The sequence below is a fragment of the Poromitra crassiceps genome, assembly GCF_964638095.1.
Source record: "Poromitra crassiceps genome assembly, chromosome: 4".
NCBI classification, from domain to species: domain Eukaryota; kingdom Metazoa; phylum Chordata; class Actinopteri; order Beryciformes; family Melamphaidae; genus Poromitra; species Poromitra crassiceps.
Window position 1 is genome coordinate 22,544,255 of NC_139626.1, and position 23,658 is coordinate 22,567,912.

The 23,658-nt window shown below is 44.0% G+C and overlaps 3 protein-coding genes across 3 annotated transcripts; 1 reads left to right on the plus strand and 2 right to left on the minus strand.

Moving 5' to 3' along the window:
- Positions 1-4,733: 4,733 nt before the first annotated feature.
- pigf (phosphatidylinositol glycan anchor biosynthesis, class F) lies at positions 4,734-8,626 on the minus strand. The gene is made up of 6 exons (XM_083636227.1): positions 8,578-8,626; positions 7,331-7,589; positions 6,411-6,502; positions 5,771-5,887; positions 5,301-5,409; positions 4,734-5,085 (listed from the first exon to the last, which is right to left on the minus strand). The coding sequence occupies exons 2-6, from the start codon at positions 7,556-7,558 to the stop codon at positions 4,972-4,974; spliced, it is 660 nt and encodes a 219-aa protein (XP_083492353.1). The 5' UTR covers positions 7,559-7,589; positions 8,578-8,626; the 3' UTR covers positions 4,734-4,971.
- cript (cysteine-rich PDZ-binding protein) lies at positions 8,539-15,162 on the plus strand. Its single transcript, XM_083636228.1, has 5 exons — positions 8,539-8,672; positions 8,951-9,016; positions 9,714-9,768; positions 13,137-13,240; positions 13,614-15,162. The coding sequence occupies exons 1-5, from the start codon at positions 8,657-8,659 to the stop codon at positions 13,676-13,678; spliced, it is 306 nt and encodes a 101-aa protein (XP_083492354.1). The 5' UTR covers positions 8,539-8,656; the 3' UTR covers positions 13,679-15,162.
- Positions 15,163-17,344: 2,182 nt separating this feature from the next.
- Positions 17,345-22,705, minus strand: gch2 (GTP cyclohydrolase 2). Its single transcript, XM_083636226.1, has 6 exons — positions 22,336-22,705; positions 21,420-21,529; positions 21,199-21,254; positions 20,327-20,358; positions 19,192-19,276; positions 17,345-18,284 (listed from the first exon to the last, which is right to left on the minus strand). The coding sequence occupies exons 1-6, from the start codon at positions 22,640-22,642 to the stop codon at positions 18,155-18,157; spliced, it is 720 nt and encodes a 239-aa protein (XP_083492352.1). The 5' UTR covers positions 22,643-22,705; the 3' UTR covers positions 17,345-18,154.
- Between the last annotated feature and the right edge of the window lie 953 nt (positions 22,706-23,658).

Below are 23,658 nucleotides of genomic sequence, written 5' to 3' on the forward strand. Positions count from 1 at the left end.
ATAGCTGCTGCTCACTTGGCTCAAATACTGTCTTATTTGTGTGTGTGTGTGGGCCCTGGTGTGATGTCAGATGTTGTGTGTGTGTGTGTGTGTGTGTGTTTCATGCTGGCAATCCCACATTAAGCTGCTAAAAGACTGAAAGGAAATACTGTCAGTAATGTGTCCTTGTCTTTTCTCTATTGGGGTGTGCAGGACATAGGACGTATGTGACATTACGACAACAAAAAAGTACTTTTGGGTGCCACTGCAGCAGAAACTAGTATGAAACGAAGCTGAAAAGCTGCGCCAAACAAACGTTAGTATCTCAAAAACTATACATCACATCGCTTATATTTTGGCATTGTGAGTGAGAGCAGAAGTAGCCCCAGGATCTCATGTATAATATGTGTATGAAGTGTGTGAACTGTCACCGTTTTAAAACGTGTGACTTTAGTGAGTGAGTTCCTGGCTCCATAGGGTCCCATTATAAATGTTGAGAAAAGTATAAAACATAAACTGTGATTCCTCAAACAGTACAAAAGATAAATCAAAGCTGAATTGAGGTGATGGGAGTCCTAAAAGCGGTGACTGGTTTAAAGTTTGAAAGGAGTGTCTGTATGAGGGAGCAGTTAAGAGTTCAAACAGGGCATGGTTTTCACCATGAACTGCTGTTTAAAACGAACGGCAGTCGCACCCGGAAGTATAGTCAATCCGTTTGGTTACAAGCATGCTGATTCATCCTATTGTAATCTGCACATGGCCCCTGTGTTCTTCACCCTCTGTACAGTACAGTACAGAGAAGGCTTCATCTGTACAGTACAGATGAAGCCTTCGTCTCTGTACAGCACTGTGCAACACCTTCAGCATGAAGGCTGCACAGGAGGGAATTGATTCCACCAGGGTATTCTTGACTTGTCTAATGTCTAATTTTGACCCTCAAACGTGTCCATTTTGAGTCCTTGAACATCACAGAAAACTACTTGAATTTGATGTCAAAGTGTGGGAACACTGTTTTTATATTGTGCATGTGTTTCAACCATCGACTGTATACGAGAGTTTCAGCAAGAAATCCCCTGTCCTGTCCCCTACCACCATCTATGATTCAGTCTCAACTTCAGCTTCCCTGAGAAACACTTATTTTGTGCACACGCCTACAGAGTCCTCAGAGTCACAGGATCGATCCATCTATCATTGGAGAATGTTTGATTGGTGTGCCTTGGGCTTTACAATGTTTTTTGTTGTTGTCAACCTTGTGCTTGTCTTTCATCAAGGAAACTCCTTCCGGCTTGTTGTTGTTGCTGAGTCTCTTAGCAACAGCTCCCCCGCTCGCGTCGCTCTCCTATGTGTCACGCCAAACTCAATAAACAAACAACTGTCCGTTTACCGTTGTCTTGCTCGTCACTAAGTACGCCCGACTCCTATGACTTTAGACCTCTTATGAATCATCGAGGTCTTCTGTAATATTCAGATTTAAAAAACCTGAAGCTTGACACGTCTGTTTCATTGATACACTTGTTTGTTTACCCCATAGAGCATAGCTTAAGTATATACCCCCGATCTCTTCTATCTCCCCTCAGCAACAGTGCTCACGACAGCCTACTTGAGCTTCCCTCATCCCATGTTCCCTTTTGTTCTGTAGCTCTCAGCAGACACAAGAGCTTGGTGTGTGCACCCCCGCCTGTTAGTGTGTGCACCCCCCGCCTGTTAATAAAGTATGTTTCACTCCTCAGTGTGTGCACCCCCCGCCTGTTAATAAAGTATGTTTCACTCCTCAGAGTGTGTGCACCCCCCGCCTGTTAATAAAGTATGTTTCACTCCTCAGAGTGTGTGCACCCCCCGCCTGTTAATAAAGTATGTTTCACTCCTCAGAGTGTGTGCACCCCCCGCCTGTTAATAAAGTATGTTTCACTCCTCAGAGTGTGTGCACCCCCCACCTGTTAATAAAGTATGTTTCACTCCTCAGAGTGTGTGCACCCCCCACCTGTTAATAAAGTATGTTTCACTCCTCAGAGTGTGTGCACCCCCCACCTGTTAATAAAGTATGTTTCACTCCTCAGAGTGTGTGCACCCCCCGCCTGTTAATAAAGTATGTTTCACTCCTCAGAGTGTGTGCACCCCCCGCCTGTTAATAAAGTATGTTTCACTCCTCAGAGTGTGTGCACCCCCCGCCTGTTAATAAAGTATGTTTCACTCCTCAGAGTGTGTGCACCCCCCGCCTGTTAATAAAGTATGTTTCACTCCTCAGAGTGTGTGCACCCCCCGCCTGTTAATAAAGTATGTTTCACTCCTCAGAGTGTGTGCACCCCCCGCCTGTTAATAAAGTATGTTTCACTCCTCAGTGTGTGCACCCCCCGCCTGTTAATAAAGTATGTTTCACTCCTCAGAGTGTGTGCACCCCCCGCCTGTTAATAAAGTATGTTTCACTCCTCAGAGTGTGTGCACCCCCCGCCTGTTAATAAAGTATGTTTCACTCCTCAGAGTGTGTGCACCCCCCGCCTGTTAATAAAGTATGTTTCACTCCTCAGTGTGTGTGCACCCCCCGCCTGTTAATAAAGTATGTTTCACTCCTCAGAGTGTGTGCACCCCCCGCCTGTTAATAAAGTATGTTTCACTCCTCAGAGTGTGTGCACCCCCCGCCTGTTAATAAAGTATGTTTCACTCCTCAGAGTGTGTGCACCCCCCGCCTGTTAATAAAGTATGTTTCACTCCTCAGAGGAGTGTGAACACGATGTGGTGAGGAGAGAGGGGGAAAGGAACAAAAAAGGAGAGAAGAGAAAAAAAGACAGGCGGCAACTGGGGTGTAAGGAGGAGGAGGAGGGGAAGTGAGAGGGTGAGAAGAAGGCTGTTATGGAGGAAGGGCGAGGGGGGGGGGGAGGAGAGAGTCTGACCAGAAGAAGAAAAAAAAATGTCATGAAATTTTAATCCCTCTATTAGAGCGTAGTGTTTACACATTCTGCTCAGCGGCACATCACGGAAACACGAGAAAGCGGCTCACGTCTCTCCTGTCGCGCCACCACCACCACCTCCTCTCTCCACGCCGAGCCCCTCAAGTTCTGACTCATTAGACACGATGACAGCAGAAGAAGACGCAGCTCGATTGTAGAATACTCTCTCCCCTCTCTCTCTTTCTCACTCGCTCTCAGAGGAACAAAGGCTCTGCAAACACCTCTGCAAACACCAAACATGTGGCTGGCTGCAGGGAAACGGGGGGGGTTGACAAATTACCTCTCATCACAACACCCTGCTACAATAGCACAGCCAGAGAACAAATAATGAATAAGTAAAGTTCTTTCAGATTGAATGAGGAAGGGGGGGGGGGGTTGTGAGGCTGTTGCTTGTGCTTTTTTGTTGCTTGTGTGTGTGTGTGTGTGTGTGTGTGTGTGTGTGTGTGTGAGTGAGAGAGAGCCTTTAGCTGTTCTCATAGATGAAACGACCAAAGCAACTCCACGCCGCGTGATGCATCAATAACACGCACACTTCAATGGGCACAGAGACACTCGCATATGGCTACTAGTCAAAACATACCCGGCGCAGTGACACGTGTCAATCAGCGTCACCCCCCTTCCCGCCACTCACACTACAGCGGAGAGGTGTCAGTCAGGGTGAAAGTGTCCTCCGGCCTGGGTGAAATCATGTCACCCATAGGAGCCCCCTTCTCCTCCTCCGCTCTTGACAGGTAATGAGGTGCCGGAGCCGAGCTGGGGAATAGAAAAGGCGCGGAGAACAAGGGTAATGGAGGAGAACAGCGTGCGGTAGATTGCCCGAGACTCACCGGAGAGAGGGAGATGGAAGGAGATTGCAGCATGAGAGGCGTGTTGATTGGTGTGCATGCCACCTCTATAATATGCACTTTCAGGCACTTTTCAGGCTTTCAAATTCCCTCTGTCATTCTCTTGCTTGTGAAAAGGTCTATTTTATTCTCCTCTGTCACTCACTCACTCACTCTCCTTGAGGCTATTTTCCTGCGCCTGCCCTGGTCACAGCCTTATGTAAGTGGCTCAAGATTGGGCAAAGGAGCAGCTTTGCCCCCGGGATATGTGCACCAGACATCTTTCCACTTTGCGTTTTCTGCTTCAACGTAATTACTAGAGATGGATTGTGTCACAAGTGTCTGAGGGACCGGGGGGGGGGGGGGGGGGGCTACCCTGTCTGCAAACAACGTCCCTCACGTCCTCACCATGTGACGCATTCTGGGTACAGGCTGTGAGGGAGAACAAAGAGACGTGAGGCGCTGCATGAAGGGTGAGAATTAATGTCCTTCAAATGAAAGTGAATCAATATGGTCGCCTGAGGGGGGAAAGGTGGAATGAGAAGGACCAGAGCGCACACACACACGCGCACACACACACACACACACACACACACACACACACACACACACACACACACACACACACACACACACACACACACACACACACACACACACACACACACACACACACACACACACACACACACACACACACACACACACACACACACACACACACACACACACACACACACACACACAACAGCACCACCTACAGGTTTGGAAGATATTTGGATTCAGTTAGTATGCCTAGGTCAAAAAGAATAATTCCAAGGGGGATATTACGTGTAAATTATAAGCCTCAAGGGAACTGGACTATTTTTGTTGTTATTGTTGTTATTATTATTATTGTTGTTGTTGTTACTACTACACGTTAAACCCAAATTAGTTAACACCTTCCACCACAAACCCCAACAAGATTACAGATTGTAACAGAACTAACACTTTATTTGTGTCAAAATTCCTTAGGAACATCCTTCAGCCTTCATGCGTACAAAATAATGTTGCTCAAAGGTCTCATGTTATTACAAAATCATCTGTCCTGTTGGCAGGCAAAGGGACTTAAATGCTCCCAATAAATAATTGGTAAAAGTCAAAAGGAATATAGCAGGGATACAAGATGGTCTTGAGGTCACAGTCATACCAACACACACACATACCACACACACTTCTGTCCATCACTTGCACTTGTAGGTGAGCTGTTTGCGGTGATAGTGGATCCACGCAGGGGCGCCAACAAGGCCGGTCAGGAAGCCAATCACAGCGCCCAGGCTACAGGAGACAGGCCACACCTACAGGATGAAAAAGACGATGAGTCTGATACTCCACTGGCACAACGCATGACTACCCACGACCCACCACAGAGGAGGAGATAAACCAACCACCAGACTACCAGTATGAGGTGTGAGGGTAAAGATCCCACAATAGAGACAAGCTAAAGACAGGATGTCAAGTCGTATGTGTGCATATGTGCACGTGAATGTTGTGTTTGTATGTGAGCTCTGACCTGCCACGGCCTGTCCCAGTCCAGGGGTATAGGGAAGGCTCCCACCCAGGCGCCTACCACTGTGCAGGCCACTGTGATCTGCAGAGAAGTCTCCCACACTGACATAGCTCTGCACCCAGAGACAGAGCAAAGGACAAACGTCTCAATTCTTCAGAGACATATGAGATAAATACATGAAAGACCGCTAAAAACAGAATGAGGGGAGGAGAGGGAGAACAGTGACAGACAGTGATGAAGAGATTGTGTTAAGTGTGTGTGTGTGTGTGTGTGTGTGTGTGTGTGTGTGTGTGTGTGTGTGTGTGTGTGTGTGTGTGTGTGAGATTTTACACTTACCCATGTTGACTGAACACTCATCAAGGCCTGGACATTGTGTTAAGTGTGTGTGTGTGTGTGTGTGTGTGTGTGTGTGTGTGTGTGTGTGTGTGTGTGTGTGTGTGTGTGTGTGTGTGTGTGAGAGATTTTAGTCTTACCCATGTCGACTGAACACTCGTATCCAGGCCTGGACATTGGGGCCCAGGACACAGAGGCACCTCAGTGTGGTTAGAGAGGTCAGCAGCACAGCGAGAGAGAACGTCTCCAGAGCAGTCCTAAAACATACAGTACATGAGAAGAAGTTAGAGGCTCACCGTACCAATCATATCTCTACCTACCTACCAGATTGGAGTGCTAGTTACACAAACATTTCTCAGAAGCAGAGCTGCAGCTGTGGGAGCAGAAATAATCTTATTGCTTGAGTTAATTGCCAGATGTACTCGGGCGGATGAAAAAGAGATATGGACGTCATATTCAAATCATGTTTGTCCTAAGATACAAACTACTTACACTATACTATTAAAGACATACTGTCAGTCACACAAATAAACTTTTTCTTTGCTGGTTTAGCAGTGAGACAGCTGTGAGACTGGACATTTTTATATTGTGCATGAAATACCCAACAACAAATACTCCTCCTTAACTCCCCCTTTCTTACATCTTCTCAACACCCCCCCCCCTCCCCTCTCTCTCTCTATCACACACACACACACACACACACACACACACACACACACACACACACACACACACACACACACACACAAACACACACAAAGAGCAACACCAGCTACTCACTCAATCAGCGGTGCTCCATAGAGAACCACCACAGTATGGTAGAACAGGCAGGACAGGAGGAAGTAGAGACAAGAGCGAACCAACCTAGACAGCTACAGAAACAGGGTGAGGAGGGGTGGGCGTAGAGGTAATGTGGTGGGGGGGGGGGGATCAGTGAGCAAGGTGGAAGTCTATGTATGAATGATGTTTTGTATGCCCCTGACAAATGGAATAGGCTGCAGGACTGCCTTATTAAGCTGGAGCGATTTGTCTCTTTGGAGCATGGATCTATTAGACTTTTAGGATTTTCTTTTAGAGGATACATTCTATGGGGACTGCACATGTTTTTCTCTTGTTGTATATTTGAAAATGTGATTTTATGTGATTTTATATTATTTTGTGTTTGTGTGTGTCTTTAAAATATAATGTTTGTTATGTGTCTTTTTTATGATGTTTTAATGAGCCTTGTTACACGGCTCTTATGCCTCCATGTAACATAAGGCCATGCTTTAATCAGGGTCTCAATTGAACAAGATGAGTGCTTGTCCTCCCAACTAAATTTTGTATTTAATTGAACCTTGGACGAGAAACTCATCAATTCCCAAAAATGTGTGAGCTAGTTGAAAGCAGATGGAAAGATTAAAAACTTGATATATTTCAAAGAGTTCAAGTTTTAAAATTACAACCTACCATTCGATTATGTATGTCTATGGGAAAACAAACACATAAATATCTAGCATTAGGCTACATCTTGAATACATTTCTTCCCATCTAATAAAAACCTTGTCGAGTAGAGAAATGGCAATACCTTATCATCATCATCAAGTATACAGTTAACCCACTGTTGCTAGCATACTAAACAATAATAATGGCTGACAGCCTCATTGCCACAAGGCATCATTGTCGTTATTGTGCACGTTTTAGTTCAGCCCGTACACTACCTTGTAGCCGAGTGTGTGTTTCTTGGTGGGCGGAGTGATACCGAGCAGCCAGAAGACGGCGATATTGACCACGGCCACTGCTCCGGACACCGCGTAGAGCCACAGCAGGTGCGTCCCGTACACGGAGAACCCCTGCAGGAGCACAGCGGGCAGCACGGTCGCCATGAACACCGAGGAGGCGATGATGGCATGCGAGGACGCCATGGCTCGGATCTCGTGGTCCCACATGGCGGCGGACGTGCCTAACGGCTTGACGAAACTATAACAAAATGTAGAAAGCCCTTAAAATGCTGCTTTAAATGCGAATGAATGGAGGGCATCAGCCACAGTCGACCTCTCTTCCGTAAACATGGAGCAACACCGAGGGCAGCGTAAATTTAGCTGCTGTAATATAGGTACCATATTCCGCTTTAACTTCACAATAAAAGTCACGTTAACCTAATTCTGTTAGGTCAGGATAATCAAAACATGTTGACACAGCCCCGGAAATTACATTATGGCTTATTGTCGCTAACTGAAGGTCAACAAAGCACACAGGTGTCATGCCGAGTTTTGCACCCCCGCCGAGAATTGCACCCCCACCATATTTTGGGGCTGTTTTAACTTTAAAACAGGGATGCAAATCTCGGCAGGGCGGCAGGCCAGGTACAAGCAGATTTGCACCCCCTCCATAAAGCCAGGAGAGATCCCCAGGTCTCGATGTCATCTGTACCCGGATTTTAAGCACCAAAGTCGGCTTCCAGAAGAGAGCCTCAGCCAAAAGCATGGAAGTCACCTCCACCTCCACGCGGATCTAATGCATCAAAGTCGGTCTCCATGAGCCAGGACAGACCCCCTGGCTTGGAGATCACGTCTACCCAGACAATTATATCATCATCATTTAAACAGTTACGTTTCCGTATAAATCATTACAATATGCTCCCGGAAGGTGGGGATGCAATTCTCGGCATGACACGTGTGCTTTGTTGACCTTCAGTTAGCGACAATAAGCCATAATGTAATTTCCGGTTTACGCTCCAAAAACCGGAACTGCGGTGACGGACTGTGCTGTCCGCCAATGAGAATTGAGATTTTCAGGATTTTGACCAATCAATTTCCTACTCATAGGAAGCGGAAGATGGAAAACGTACAGGAAGAATTTAACTGTAAACTGAATTTAGAAAACTACCAAATTACAGTAGGTGGCGGTATGCACCTTAATAGTTGGATTGCAATCTGCCAATAAACACAGAAGAAGAAGAACGTACCGGAAGTTTACAAACGACAAGTGGCTAGCGTTGACAACAACAATTACAAGGCCCCATTTACAACCAACGAAGAGAAACTATGGTTTGCGAAAAGTGTAAGAATGACTCTTATGTAGATGCTTTTCAATTACTAAACTTAACTTGCGTTTCTGCCGTTAGCGAAGGCTGGCGAGCCTCCTAGCTAGTGTAATGGCTAGTAAGTTAGCAATGCAGATGTGACTGACATTCTCCCGTCAGACTGGCAGTACCGTTACATTTTGTTCTATGAATCGTAACTAGCCCATACAAACGTTCATAACGCTGAGTTATATCAATAGGTCTTGATATCCTGTCCTTCTCTCCCCTAACGTTATAACTTTTATTCTTTTTTCAGGCGAGAAGAAGCTCGGTAAAGTCATCACCCCTGACACCTGGAAAGATGGCGCACGGAATACGACAGGTAAATTGAGGACGTAGACGTGGTTTCACATCCTCCAGACTATATTTAGTTAATGCCATTGTCAGCAGGGCATTAAAAAAAACAATAAACCAATATTATGATTCAAAAGTCTTGATACATTGATCGTGTTCAGCATCGAGCATCCATAACTTACCAATTGCTCATATTTTGTTAAACTTTGCTCAAGCATGCGTCAAGACCAGAGGCCAATAGCTACTATTCCACCCAAGTGTGCATGTAGCGTTACAGTACATGCATCAGGTCATTTTATGACTGGTATATAACTTGCTTCAATTGTAAAGCAACCGGTTGCATATTGTACACCAGTGACAGCTTATTATACACGCTCATCATAATGCGACATAGCCGAATAACAAAAGACAACCCTACCTAAGACATGAGGAATTTCGGATTATATGACATGTAGTTCTTCCAAACTAACAGCAGCACCAAGGAGCCATCTTCAATCAGGCTATAATATTGCACCACCACATACAGTATTCAGCATTTTGAAAAGTTTCTGGTCCTCCCTACATGTCACCCCACAGAAAGAATGGTCTGTTCTTTCTCCTCTTTTTGTGAACTGAGTTCAAACATATAACACTTATTTACTATTTCAGATTCCCCTTTTATGTCTGCCACATTGTAATGTAACCTGGGTGATGATGTCTAATGGTGTGCTTCTGCTTTCAACCAGAGAGTGGCGGGCGTAAACTTAATGAGAACAAGATGCTGACTTCCAAGAAGGCCAGGTGAGGAGAAGGAATGGCAATTAGCCTATTTCACAATTCACATGCAGCCATTTTGTGTTGAAAAGGTAGGAAGTAAAGCAGGTGCAAGCAAGACATTGATTAGAGCCCTGGACATTAAAGCTTCCAGTTGGCTGCTGCCTGCTTAAATGTCCGGGGCTCTAATCAATGTCTTGCTTGAACCTGCTTTACTTCCTACCTTTTCTACACAAAATGGCTGATTTGGCTGCATGTGAAATAGGCGTATAGACTGAGACAGTGTGGGCCTAACTTATGATCCCAGGGGTGTGACTCCTCCCTTTTGGGGGGGGTTATGGGGTATAACCTTCTGTGATTGTTAATAGTTCACCCAAAAATATAATTAAATCATTATCTATTCAGCCCTATGTCAACTGAAACTCAATTGAAGTTCATAAGATCACCAAACACAGAGTAACGTAGCTGTTTAACTGTTTTGCAGCCAATCGATAGCAATGTGTATAAACTTTGTTCAGACTGCAGGAAGATCGGATTTGACTGGATGATGATGTCATTTTCAAATGCTGTGTTAACTTCTGCTTTCAATGAGGCAGGACAAAAGCAGACTGCAGGTAAATCAGATATTTAGTTGTGACTGTCCTCCTCACTGTTATTTAGTGAGCATCGGGTTTGTGTATTCGGGCAGATTTCAGGCAGATTTGTGTGTTCTCAAATCCAATGATTCATTTGATCCTATTATTTACGACTAGGCATCTCGCGCTCTACGCACGTTCGATTCCTAGGCTCGCCCGCTGCGCGGGCTCGCCTGTCCTGCAGCTCCCATTCGCAGCTCGGCCACTGTGCGCCCTTGCCCGCTGCTCAGCTGCTGTGTGGCCTTGCCTGCCCTATTCATAGCTTTCAAGGGCCATTACGTGCTGCCGGGAACGCCCACCTGGCGGTCAAAAAAAAACTTGTTCATTCCGTTGCCTGCGAGTCGACTCACGCTGTTTGTTCAGCCAAAGTGCCGCATAGCCTACCTGTTGTGCTATCGGTTGCACTAAACCGACGAGGAGACACGCCTGGCTTGTGCTTTTACAGAATGCCGTAGGAGAAAGAAAACTCAGACAGGAGGAGGTTGTGGATTTGTGCGATTAGACGTGGTTCAGTCGCTGGGGAGGGCAAATGGCTACCATCAAAGTACACACGTCTTTGCGGCCAACATTTCATCAAAGGTAAGCTCAAGTAACGTTAACGGGGTATTTTAATCATTATTGTAACGTTACTTGAGCTTACCTTTGAGGAAATGTTGGCCGCAAAGACGTGTGTACAAACGGCTGAACAAACACTGCGTGAGAAACTAGTCGACTTGGCTGGCAGCGAATGAACAAGTTTGTTTTTTGACCGCCAGGTGGGCGTTCCCGGCAGCACGTAACGCCCCTTGAAAGCTATGAATTGGCACACGCACAATGTCTTCCTCTCTCTCTCCCAGTCTCTCTCCCCCTCTCTCTCTCCCTCAGTCTCACCTCTCTCTCCCTCACTCGTCTCTCTCTCCCTCAGTCCCTCTCGTGAGCCTCAGACTGATGACATAATCACTGATGACATCACTCATGACATCATCACTGATGACATCATCACTGAATTTATGACATCACTGATGATGTCATCAGTGACATCATCACTGAACTATAGCCTTGTGTGAGTGAATTTATGGCATCACTGATGATGTCATCAGTGGGACAGACAGAACCCTAGCTCCCTTTTATATACTTATATTATGATGATGATATACACCGCTCTTACTGATGACTCTGCTATTACTGTAGGGCAGTGGTTCCAAACCTTAGGGTCGCGACCCTAAGTGGAGTCGCCTGAAATTCAAATTGGGTCGCCTGAAATTTCTTTAAAAAAAAACACCACACACAATTTAAAACTAGCGAAGATGGTTAGGGTCACTTGTGTTTTGTTTGTTTATTTTAGTTCCGAGTGAAAGTGATAATCTCTAAGATTTCAGTTTTGTTCTCTTGGGTGACACCTATGGTGATGAGTGGTAATTACAGGTGAGATCCAAACAGTGTCAATGAGCTCACTATCAGACTAGTGACTTTTTTTATGAAAATGTTTGAGATTATAACTTTAAATCAGGATTCTGAGAATAAATGCGGAATTCTGAAAATAAAGTCAGAATTTTGAGATTAAAGCCAGAATTCTCTGATTAAAGTCAGAATTCTGAGGGAAAAAAGAAGCATACATCTGACATCACTGACGATGTCACTGATGATATTATCGACAGTGTACCGGAATTTGAATGTCTAGGGTCCCTAGATTTGTGTGACGTCAAAATCGGGTCATGACGGTTGGCAACCCCTGCTGTCGGGTGACTGTTGGTGTGTTGTAGAATAAAGCATTGTCACTGATATTTCATGCTGTTTTTGGAGATGTAAAAAGATGGCCACATTAACTTCAGTAGTTTGGAAGAGGGGTGAGATGGAACAACTGGGGCTGAATCAGTGCATGTGTGGTGGTCCTACGAACTTCAGTGACGCTTCAGTTGACATGTGGATTAGGGCTGGGTTAAAAAAATCGATTCTCCGATTTTTAATCGATTTTCATTTTAATCCTCGATTATCGATTCATATGTCCAGAGATCGATTTTTTTTTTTTTTAATAAACAGGCTAAAATATTATGCTGTGTGTGGTAGTTGAAACATAGTTTCAAGTTGACGTTTAATTATGTTTGTAGTTGAAACAAAAACAAATACTGTAGGCTACATGAATGGAAATGTTTGATCATTATTAATATCTACTTTTAGAAATTATATAGGCTGAAATCAAATCACTGTGCATAATTGTGAAAGTGTCTTTATTGACAGATGAAAAGGCTGTTATTTACCCTTTGTCACCACCTGGTGAGTAAATATATGTCTAACTAAAACCATTAAAATTGACAACAGGTCTGCAACTTTTTTTCCCCATGTATCTACTTGGCTGGTTGGGAACCCCTGTGTTACATAACTGGACAGTCATGTAATTCAGGGTACAGCTCAAAAACCACGTTTTGGTATCACTAACCAAATCAATATTGAAAATTGATCGAATCGGAATCGAATCGAATCGAATCGAAATTAATCGATTCGCAACCTTGTGAATCGGAATCGAATCGATTCTTGAAATTTGAACCAATACCCAGCTCTAATGTGGATGAGATAATGCATTTTAATTCTGGGCTGAACTATTACTTTAATTTACCTTTTTGAGATTCAGTCCAACCCCCTGCTTCCTGTCATTTTATGGTTTGTTTTGATCACATCCTCTGTGTGTGTGTGTGTGTGTGTGTGTGTGTGTGTGTGTGTGTGTGTGTGTGTGTGCACGTGCGTCTCTCCCTCTCTCTCTCCCTCCCTCTCTCTCTCTCTCAGGTTTGACCCTTACAGCAAGACTGGCTTTGCTACCTGCCGGATCTGTAAGAGCTCAGTTCATCAGTCAGGATCACATTACTGTCAGGGCTGCGCATACAAGAAAGGTGGGAAAGCTCTCACACTGCACTACATTCATCAATCAAGTATTGACTAAGACCATTCATTTATCTTACTGGACAAAAAGTATCGTTTTGCCCTCTATTAGAATGATGTAACATCTTTGTTTGTGTGGAAGAAGGCAGGAAATGCCATTGAGCTTCAAACACAGGCTCCAGTTCATAATGTACATTAAAGGTCTTACATGTGTAGGTTTCAAGCTACAACATTGTGTGTACATTGAAAGAACTGAAAGACCTGCTCTAAGCATTAATCTGCACCTGCCAGTATTGATTGACAGTGTGACCTGTCTCCTGTTCCCCCCCCTTATTTTTGTTTACCTGTTTTCGTTCTTGTTTTTTCTTCTCTGTATCTTTTCAGGAATCTGTGCAATGTGTGGGAGGAAGGTTTTGGACACCAAGAACTACAAACAGACATCAGTGTGACAGTGTTCTGAGCAGAGATGGGAGTGACTGTGTGAGAGGGATGAATGCAGAGAGGGAGGAAGGGGGTGGCGACATCTTGGTCATCCTGTCACGTTTTCACTATTCCGCAGTTGACAGAGTGATAGTCAGCTATAACTCTTAACTGTTTATACTTCCAAGCTCTGAGTGTGTGTCATGTGTAGGGCTGCACAATTGATTGAAATTGAATCCAAATCGCAATATGGACTACCAGTGGCGTGCACAGACACTTTGGGGCAGGTGCTCAAGTGGGGGGTGGGGGGCAGTTAATTATTTAATTTATTTATAAAAAATAAAGTTACATACAGTCAGCCCAGATTAACACAGTGTGGTGCCCGAGCGCTAAGGGTGACCACACTTGAAGTGCTCCCCTCTACTTTACACGTTAAAAACATGAAATTTAATATGGCAATAAAGAGGACAGCTTTGCATGAACATATTGCAAAAGTAAAAGGGGAGACAATTTTCCAAAGGCCCCCTCATAACCGATTAAGCATGCGTCGTATAGAGTAGAGTACAATATGATCTGAACAGACTTCACTCCATCTGTAAACATTATTTAACTTACAGGATGTTTGCTTGAGCATACATCCTGCAGGATTGCCTGTATACATGTCATTTATGTGAGAAAAATGTCCTAGATATATTAGCTTATTACAAACCCCAAGAGAAAATTATGTTGTCGATATTTTAGTGTTTGAACTGCATAACTGTAACACTTTGAGCCTAGCTGCTCACTTTCTCTCACCATTGTTCACAGTCTGTCATTATCTCAACACACATACTACAGAAAAATGTAAGACACAATGTACTCACTTTTTTCTTTTTTCCCATTTTATACAGTGAGATCCAATTTCGAAAAATGGTCTCACTACATTGAAATGGTTATTATGGGGACTAACATCATCACACAGGAATACAATTGGGCTCATTGAATCCACAAGAGTCTCAGCTTTCCAGTCAGACCCAAATGGCCATGGCAGTTATTGAACCCTTCCTGACTTCCAGCCTTAGGTCTTCTAGTTTAATATTATAGCAGACACTTCACTCTAGCTTTATAAATGAGCCTGCGAGAGCCTCTTAACACGTTGAGTGCCAGAGCCGAGATATCTCGTCTTACATAATCCAACGCTTGAGTGCCAGAGCCGAGATATCTCGTCTTACATAAACATTTTTTTTTTTTGACGGTGGGACATCAATCAACAACTTTTACGTCTTCTAGATCACTATTGGAGCAAGAGAATGTGTATAATCTATTTTACCGACCACTAAGTGGCGACAGTGCTCTCCTGACTAGAGGAAGGCAAGCATTTTTTTAACTTGTCACGCCATTCTCACCCCAGCCATTCTCATGAAAATGGATGGGGGAAAACGCTTTCGTTTTCGCGCTGATTGCTGGCGATGCGGGATTGCAAATTTACATAATAGATTACAGGTGGAACACACTTTGAAACACGCAGCATAAATATGACCAGAATCGCAAAAGCTTCTCTCAACCAAAACTCCAAGAAGCGAGCGAGTCCATCCCGACTTCCTCAAACAGCGGCCGCGCAGCCACAGGCACAGGACAGCAGCAAAGCACTGAGACTGGTGACAAGCTTGTGACGGCCGCTGCAGCCAAGAAGAACGCCCACGGAGGGAGGAGTTGAAGCAACTCTCCCTCTCGCTCTCTCCCTCTCTCTCTCTCCTCTCTCTCTCTCTCTCTCTCTCTCTCTCTCTCGAGAGAGAGAGAGAGAGAGAGAGAGAGAGAGAGAGAGCGCACAGAGTGGGAGACAAGGGCACCCATAATCACAGGCACGTGAGGTGGTTCTAAAAATCCATTTATCTCCAAACTCTCTGAAAATCTCTGAAACCATGCTGTACTCAACGGCTAATATCTACATAACTACTAACTCTGCAAACTAACTCTTTTAGACAGAGAAAGCACACATTCTATTAGTTATTTTTAGATGATTGGTGTTCACGAATTCTTAACAGAAAATAATCCTCGGCTCTTGTAAAATGAGCCAGAATCCTCAAAAAAAAAACTGGCACAACTTACCTACAGGATTGAAAAAATGGCTGGCACTCAATGTGTTAAGGACAATATAATATCGGCCACGGAAGTGTTGCAAAAAGGGCACTTGTCAGTCAAATGCCAAAAGGGCAGGTGCTTGGGCACCACCTGGTGTGTATCTGTGCACGTCCCTGTGTGTGGACTACTGCAACTTTCATATTGCAAGGATGATATTTGTTAAAGGAGAAATGTGTGTCAAAATACACTTTTAATTTAAATATTGTCTGCAGAGTTGTCCTGGCTACACATCATATTCTACAGACTTAAGAAAACATCTTTGTTTGTACAGCTCCCTGCAAAAACCACACCATTTTAATATGTTTTTCAGTTAAAATTAGAATAATGATGTAAAAATGATCAAATCATAGCAATTGCAATATCAGTCGCAATTAGATATTTTTTCAATATCGTGCAGCCCTAGTCCAGGTTTTGTCTTTGAGATTCATGTGGAGATAGCCTTGGCCTTATTATAATAGAGCGACTGCTCTTAGCTTTATAGTGGCAATACACAGGCAAGCACTGTTGTCTTCAGTTACAGCACCAGTTGTCACCTGTTTCTCAAGCCAAGGCTACTTGGTTCAGTCGAAAATTTAGACTCAGTACCTGTACTTATAACAGGAGTTTTTGCTTCTTTTTTTAAAATCATATTCCATGTTATTTATCAAGTGTTGTATTTTATTTGAGTGGATTAAAGCATTCAACATGACGACATTTGATAGTCTTTATTTTCCCTTGTGCCTTGAGGTATAAAATGTATAATTTTAGGCCATTACATACAATGCATACATATTCATCACATTGCCTGTTATAAGTTATAAACTCAATATCATGTTGTGTAACGTCAGGTGTCATCTCCAGTTGTTGGGGTCAGAGGTCATAGTTCACAGGCTTTCTGAGATGGCAACAAGCTCCTTTGACATTTAAAGGCCTTGCTCTCCCTGAGGCCTTTAGCTACATGTGCGCATATCCGTTTTATGTCTGATTAGTGATATATGCTGTGTTGTACCAGGGCTCGATAATAACATTAGCCTCTATCTAATAACCAGCTAATAGTGGTACTGTAGCTTCTGACTGTAGCAAATGAGTCATAGTTTAAGCTACTGGGACTGCTCTCCAACCTGTGTTCAATAATGGCCTGGCTGATGAAATTCTGGTTGATGAGTAAGTTAATCGGCTGCCCTCAGGCTCCAGTGATTCTTTGTAGCAGGGGGATTCAGGGACATATTATCTAATCGTATATGGCCAGACCCTCACTGCTCGTCACTTTGATCATATCAGATAATCCCATTGCTGCAAAATAATGTTGAGGATCAACATTGTCTGGTTCACATTATCACCTCACTATGCACAAAACGCATGTATATTCTGTTTAATTTATATAACTGATAGGACAAAGAAACCAACAAAAAGTTCACATTTATATCATTTTATTTAGGTAGAGAACTTACAAAGGACACTACAATAGTGATTGATAAAACAAAATAATCTATACAGTATAGCCAACTGTTCCACTTATCATAGGCGAACCCAGCTAAATTACTAATATTAACTACATATTTATTTTTTAAATCTGTGACAGTACAAATATTTACAGGTATCTAACTCATGAAAAATGGGTGATAACGTATTTAAGTCTGTGCTTACTCTTGTTAGTAGTTGTATGCCTACAGTATAAACGAATGAATTTTCCAACAAAACAAATTTGGAAATGGAAAGCTTAAAGTATTGCAATATTAGAACATTGCACTCACATTTCATATTAAACACTATTGCAATGCCAAATAAGACTGTAAAAATGTCTTGCAGAGGCTAGTTAAAGGCACTATCGGTTGGAGTCTACCATTCTCGATTTTGTTTGCAGAGATTTCAACTCGGACTGCAGTAACATGATTCTTGGCACCAAAAAACATTGGAAAAAGTAACAGTTATAAAAATACCAATGTGTGTGTGAGACCCACATTGCTTCTCCTGCTTCATTGTAGGATTCGGATTCAAGATTCGGATGCAAAGTTCATTCATTCACACATACACGATTTCATATATATATACATACATTTATATATATATATACATACACACACATATATAATTAATTTTATTTGTGTGTGTGCTAGAACTAATGCTAGGTGCAGATACACGGGCAGCATAGAGATGCTGTACAGAGGCTCAGCAGTGTGGCGCATTAGCCTATTTCACATCCCACCCAAATCACCCATTTTGTGTCTAAAAGGCAGGAAGACAAGCACAACACTAATGAGGGTTTCCAACTTCCAATCCATTTAGGTGTTCCAGTGCCGGGGCTCTAATAAATGTCTTGCTTGCACATACAGTATTTTACTTCCTGCCTTTTAGACACAAAATGGGTGATTTGTGTGGGATGTGAAATAAGCTAATGGCGATTGTTAGGCATGTTTCGAAAGAGCGAAGAACTCCTCCCGGGTTTTGGGGTCTTCTTTGTAAACCCCCAACATGGCGCTGGTCACTGTACGGCTGTTCATCTTCTGGACACCACGCATCACCATGCACATGTGCCTGCAACACACACGGGTTCTTTCAACATGGCTTTGACTGTCACATTCCATGTGCACAAGACATTTTAGAACTCCATATAATTAATATTTTTTTATCAAGGTTTATTGTTTTTTAGGCACTACTACTGGGCTGCCAATGTTTTGGCGGCAAGGGACCCCTGGCAACCTACAGTAACTCCCGGGGGCCCCCTGTGGCTGAAAATGGAAGCCAGCCCTATTGCCAACTCCTCTCTGCCAACCATGTTATTTTCTAAGCTAGAGAGGCCTGGGACATTACAAAATGTAGGTTTTGTTATGAAAAGTTCCGTCAGAATTCTAAACCAAGTTAGGAGAGTTCTGAGTCTACTAGATGTTTCTGTCCACACACCAATTTGTTTCAATCACTCTTTTTTTGCCTCCATGGTCAGTCAAGAACTACCATACCATACCCCGCTTTCTCCCCAATTGTACTTTGTCATATTCCCGGTCCCGGTCGTTGCTCCACCTCCTCTGCCGATCTGGGTTCTCGGTTGTAGACTAGCACATGCTTCCTCCGATACATGTGCAGTCACCCGCCGCTTCTTTTCAACTGACAGCGAGGAGTTTCTCCGGCAGGATGTAGCATGTGGGAAGATCACACTGTTTTAACCCAGTCCCCCCCCCCCCCCCCCCCTTCCCCCAGTCCCCCCCAAACAGGCGCCCCGACCGACCAGATGAGGGACTAGCCACTAGCACAGCGACCAGGACACATACTCTTAAGCCGGCTTCCCACCCACAGACACGGCCAATTGTGCCTGTATGGACGCCCAAACCAAGCTGGAGGTGTAACAGGGGCTCGAACCTGCGACCCTTGTGTTAGTAGGCAGGACTGCTCCATATTTTGATACTCTATTTTTGTTCTGGTGGTATGTGTGTGTGGGTGCACTCACGCTGCCTCGATAACCACAGCCACGCCCCTTGGCTGCAGAGCCTCTGATATTGCCGTAGCGATCTGTTTGGTTAGACGCTCTTGCACTGAGGGGGCAAACAAAGAATTTATTGGACTTGTGCAAAAATGTCACAAGTCAGAGATAACATGAGTTTGTTCTATTTCCTGGATAAAATATTTGAAGAAAAGTTCTATGAGGTCATTATTATTCCCTTATGTCCAAAAGTAATACCCACATGACTCCTACCTGTATAGTGTACAATAGAGGGTGACACGGGAGTGGGTTTTCACTCCCGTCCCATTCCACTCCCACAGAAATATTCTCATCCCGTCCCACTCCCGGGCCAGGGTAAAAAAAATAATCCTGTCCCGTCCCACTCCCGGTAGAATGACTCCCGCCCCATCCCGCTCCACAGTGGGGTTAGTCTTTAGGCCAGTGATACTCAACTTGCAGCCCGGGGGCCATATGTGGCCCGCGATAGGGTGCCGAGTGGCCCCCCCAACTATTTTCTAATTCACAATGAAAACTAACGTTAAATAAACTTTGACTGAGCTCCAGCTAAATTGTCAAATATTGCCACCTGCTCGTCACTCAGGCACTCATATGTACTTAAAGGATAATTTCGTTTTTTTTCAACCTGGACCCTATTTTCCACACTGTATGTATCCCTGGTATCCCTGCTTTAGGCAATGCAATGATTTTGATTTGATGTTCTCCCTATCCTTTTCTTAGTTTACTTTGTGTTCTACTGCAGGTTTCATTCAAGCCTTCCAAAAAAACAATAATAAAAAAGCATATAGGCTATAAAAAAAACTGGTCGATTGTTGTCATGATTCCCGCTCCCGTTGACTTTTTCCCCCCGTCCCAATCCCGTGATGAACAATGAAATGATTCCCATCCCACGGGAATCCCGAAAAAATGTCAGCCTCTAGTGTCCAGTTCATCTATTAAAATATGTCCCTCTAGTGTCCAGTTCATCTATTAAAATATGTCCCTCTAGTGTCCAGTTCATCTATTAAAATATGTCCCTCTAGTGTCCAGTTCATCTATTAAAATATGTCCCTCTAGTGTTCAGTTCATCTATTAAAATATGTCCCTCTAGTGTCCAGTTCATCTATTAAAATATGTCCCTTACCTTGAAGCCTTCGGCTGAAGATCTCTACAATCCTGCAGAGACAGAAACGCATGCAAGCAAGGGGTAAAGGACTGATTATATATCGTCTGTCATAATGATTAATCATTTGATAAACACAGTCAGGCATCAGCCCCTGACCCCAGGCCTGTATTCTACCATCCCACATTTTAGGCCCTTTCATCTGTGAATCATTCACTCTGTAGAATTCTCTGAATCTACTGTGTACACTGGCATTCATTTGCCTTTTTTATGTTGTTTATCGTAGGCAAAACAAATATACCGGTATATACACTGGTGTGATCTCTGAAACACAATAAAGTGTGTCTCTCAGTCTGGGTTTGTATACTTGGAGATTGCCTGATATTGAAAGGCTAGAGAGAATGAGGAGAGGAAGAGAAGGAGACAGACAGAGAGGCTGTGATAATACTGGAGAGATTCCCACAGTTCTGAAGGGATTTTCTCATGGCCAGGGTTACACACACACACACACACACACACACACACACACACACACACACACACACACACACACACACACACACACACACACACACACACACACACACACACACACACACACACACACACACACACACACACACATAGGGTTCTGTCTGTGAGTGTGCTTGATGAGGGGACTACATATTGGCCACAGGGCTTAGAGTATAAGCCTGCAGGTCAAAGCACTGAGATAACAGAAGAACGCAGCCACCCGGCACTAACACCAGAAACATATAGCCATACACAGGGCCGTGGCCGGCTTCAAAGTGACTGTGCGTGTGTGTGTGTGTGTGTGTGTGTGTGTGTGTGTGTGTGTGTGTGTGTGTGTGTGTGAGAGTGAGAGAGAGAGAGCACAAGGGAGTGAGTTATACCTTGCCAGCTTGCTCAGTCCAACTACTTTCTTGTTTGGTAGATACCCAATATGAACCTGGAGATAATGTAGACAACCAGTTAGCTCACATAATCAGAGGAGAGGCTATCAAACCCGCGCAGGCACACACATACACACACACACACACACACACACACACACACACACACACACACACACACACACACACACACACACACACACACACACACACACACTTACCTTGCCAAAAAATGGCACCAGGTGATGTTCACACAGTGAAAACATGTCTATATCCTTGACAATCACCATCTCATCATGGTCTTCATCAAATATGGCATCATTCAGGATGTCTAGGGGCACACAGTTTTATAAACATCATATGATGAACAAAGTTGTTTTGGGCATTATAATGAATGATTAAGGAATAGGCCTAGTAGTGGTTTATCAATCAAGGGGTGATTAGAATCAGAATGTACAACATACCACTGTAATAGCTACTGTATAGTCTATTCATATAAATGTAGTAAATGTATAAACGCCAATAGTTTATACAGTAGTGACTTTGTACAGTAGTATTCATCTGCGATTATTTCACTAGGCCTATATATTTTAAGAGTTCATTTGCAAAAACAGGCATCTCCGTTTGTATTTTTCATCCCTTTATATTATACATTGATGTATTTATATTGTAATTATTTTATGTGTTGTATATTCTTATCAATCACAATTAAAACATCTGGTAATTCTCAGATAAATCACCTCAATGTTTTGTATGTGCACTCCAGGGAGTATCAAACCGGTGGTTTACTCATTTTAAGAATGGCATTTACCTGTTGTTGTTTTTTGCAAATGAATTCTTCATTTGTATAGTAGTAGTATATCTTAGTAAAAGAAATGTCCTTGGTATAGCTCTTTTTCCAAATGAACCAATTAATCACATTCCTTCTAAAGCTGTTAAGCCGAGAGGTTGATCTATTTAAGCATGCGTATAAACATTAACAGTATTTAGGCTATTCGTTAATTAATTACATAAGGGAGAGAGGTGGGGAGATAGAGTACGGCAGTACTGATAGCGTAGCGTAGCCTGCCTAATTAACAAAAGTATTAACTGCCTGGCCATCACCCAACTCTCACTATCAGAGCACGGTTTACTTACCATAAACAGTCTCGTCGTAGCCCTTGGTGAGGAACTGCATGGCTTTGGCGGCGCGCAGCGGCGTGCGCAGCAGCCCCTGCCGGTCGGTGTCCTCGCCAAGCTCGTGCAGGATGCTGGTGTAAGCAGCCTGCAGCGCCGGTAACCGGGACGAGTCCTCCTCTGCTTTACGGGACGTCTCGTGCGCCTTGCGGTGCTGCTGGGCGGACTTCTCCAGTAGAGTCTCGAGGCTGAGCTCGCTGAAGCCGTTGTTGCAGCGGAAGTCCGCCACGACGCTGCTCACCTTCCCGGTGCAGTGCTGGCCGTTCATGTCAAAGCGCTTTTTCAGATTCAATGGAGTGGATGAGAGAGTGGAATTGTCAATTGTGCTGTGTCTCGCTACTACTAATCAGCAGGTGTTTATATAGGCCGCCCCGCTGCCGCGGGCGCATCGGTCGCGGATTCGTCTAGAAGGTCTCGCCCACGTAAAAACATTTCGTTTCGTCACCATGACGTTGCAAAAAGCACTGTGCTCCTCATCGTGACGTAAGCATAACAACAACATTCACTTCCGGGTAGACAGCTGGCCCCTGTCAAATTTGTTGTCAAACTGTTAAACTCTGTTGTCATTTTCGGGAGTAACGGTAACGTTTAAAGATAATATCTTGGCGTAGCTAAAGATGGTTGTCTGACCTATTCTTAAACTGTTTGTTTTATGTAGCCTACTGTGTTAGCGTCTTTGATAAACAAAATCTATCCATCTATCTGACTTACCTGACACTGCCAGACGGGGGCGGTATTGCGTTCACTAACCACGCAATACCGCCCACACTCTGGGAACACGCTGCCTTCCAGACAACTGGGACCTTCGGATTTTCTGGCCTCCTATTAGGAAAAGTGCGCTGGAACGGCACTCAAAGTGGCAGCTCCCACTTGAAAACTGGGAGAAAAAAATCTACCCCCACTAGGCTGGGAACCAGTTGTCTGACGTCACACAACAATGGCCGCAACATGGAGTATGTAGTCCAAAGTATTAAGTGCCTAAATAAAATGTATAATAGAGTCTGTTACATTATGTGTCATTGCTGCTCCTCATTTTCATTTAAATATGTAAGGAGGGTGCTCTGCTCGTTGTTAAGCTGTCTTGCTATTTGCCAAACAAAAATCAGTTTGTCGTGGTCCGCCATGTTTCTTGGTTGCATTTTGCCTTTGTGCTCTGGAATGCTTTGAAGGTGGGGGGTGGGACTTTTCCACTGGGAAACACCCACGTCCCAGGTGTCTGGAAGGCAGCACCTCGCGTCACCAGGCTCTTCTCGGCGAGAAAGAGCCTGGCTCCCGCCCACAATT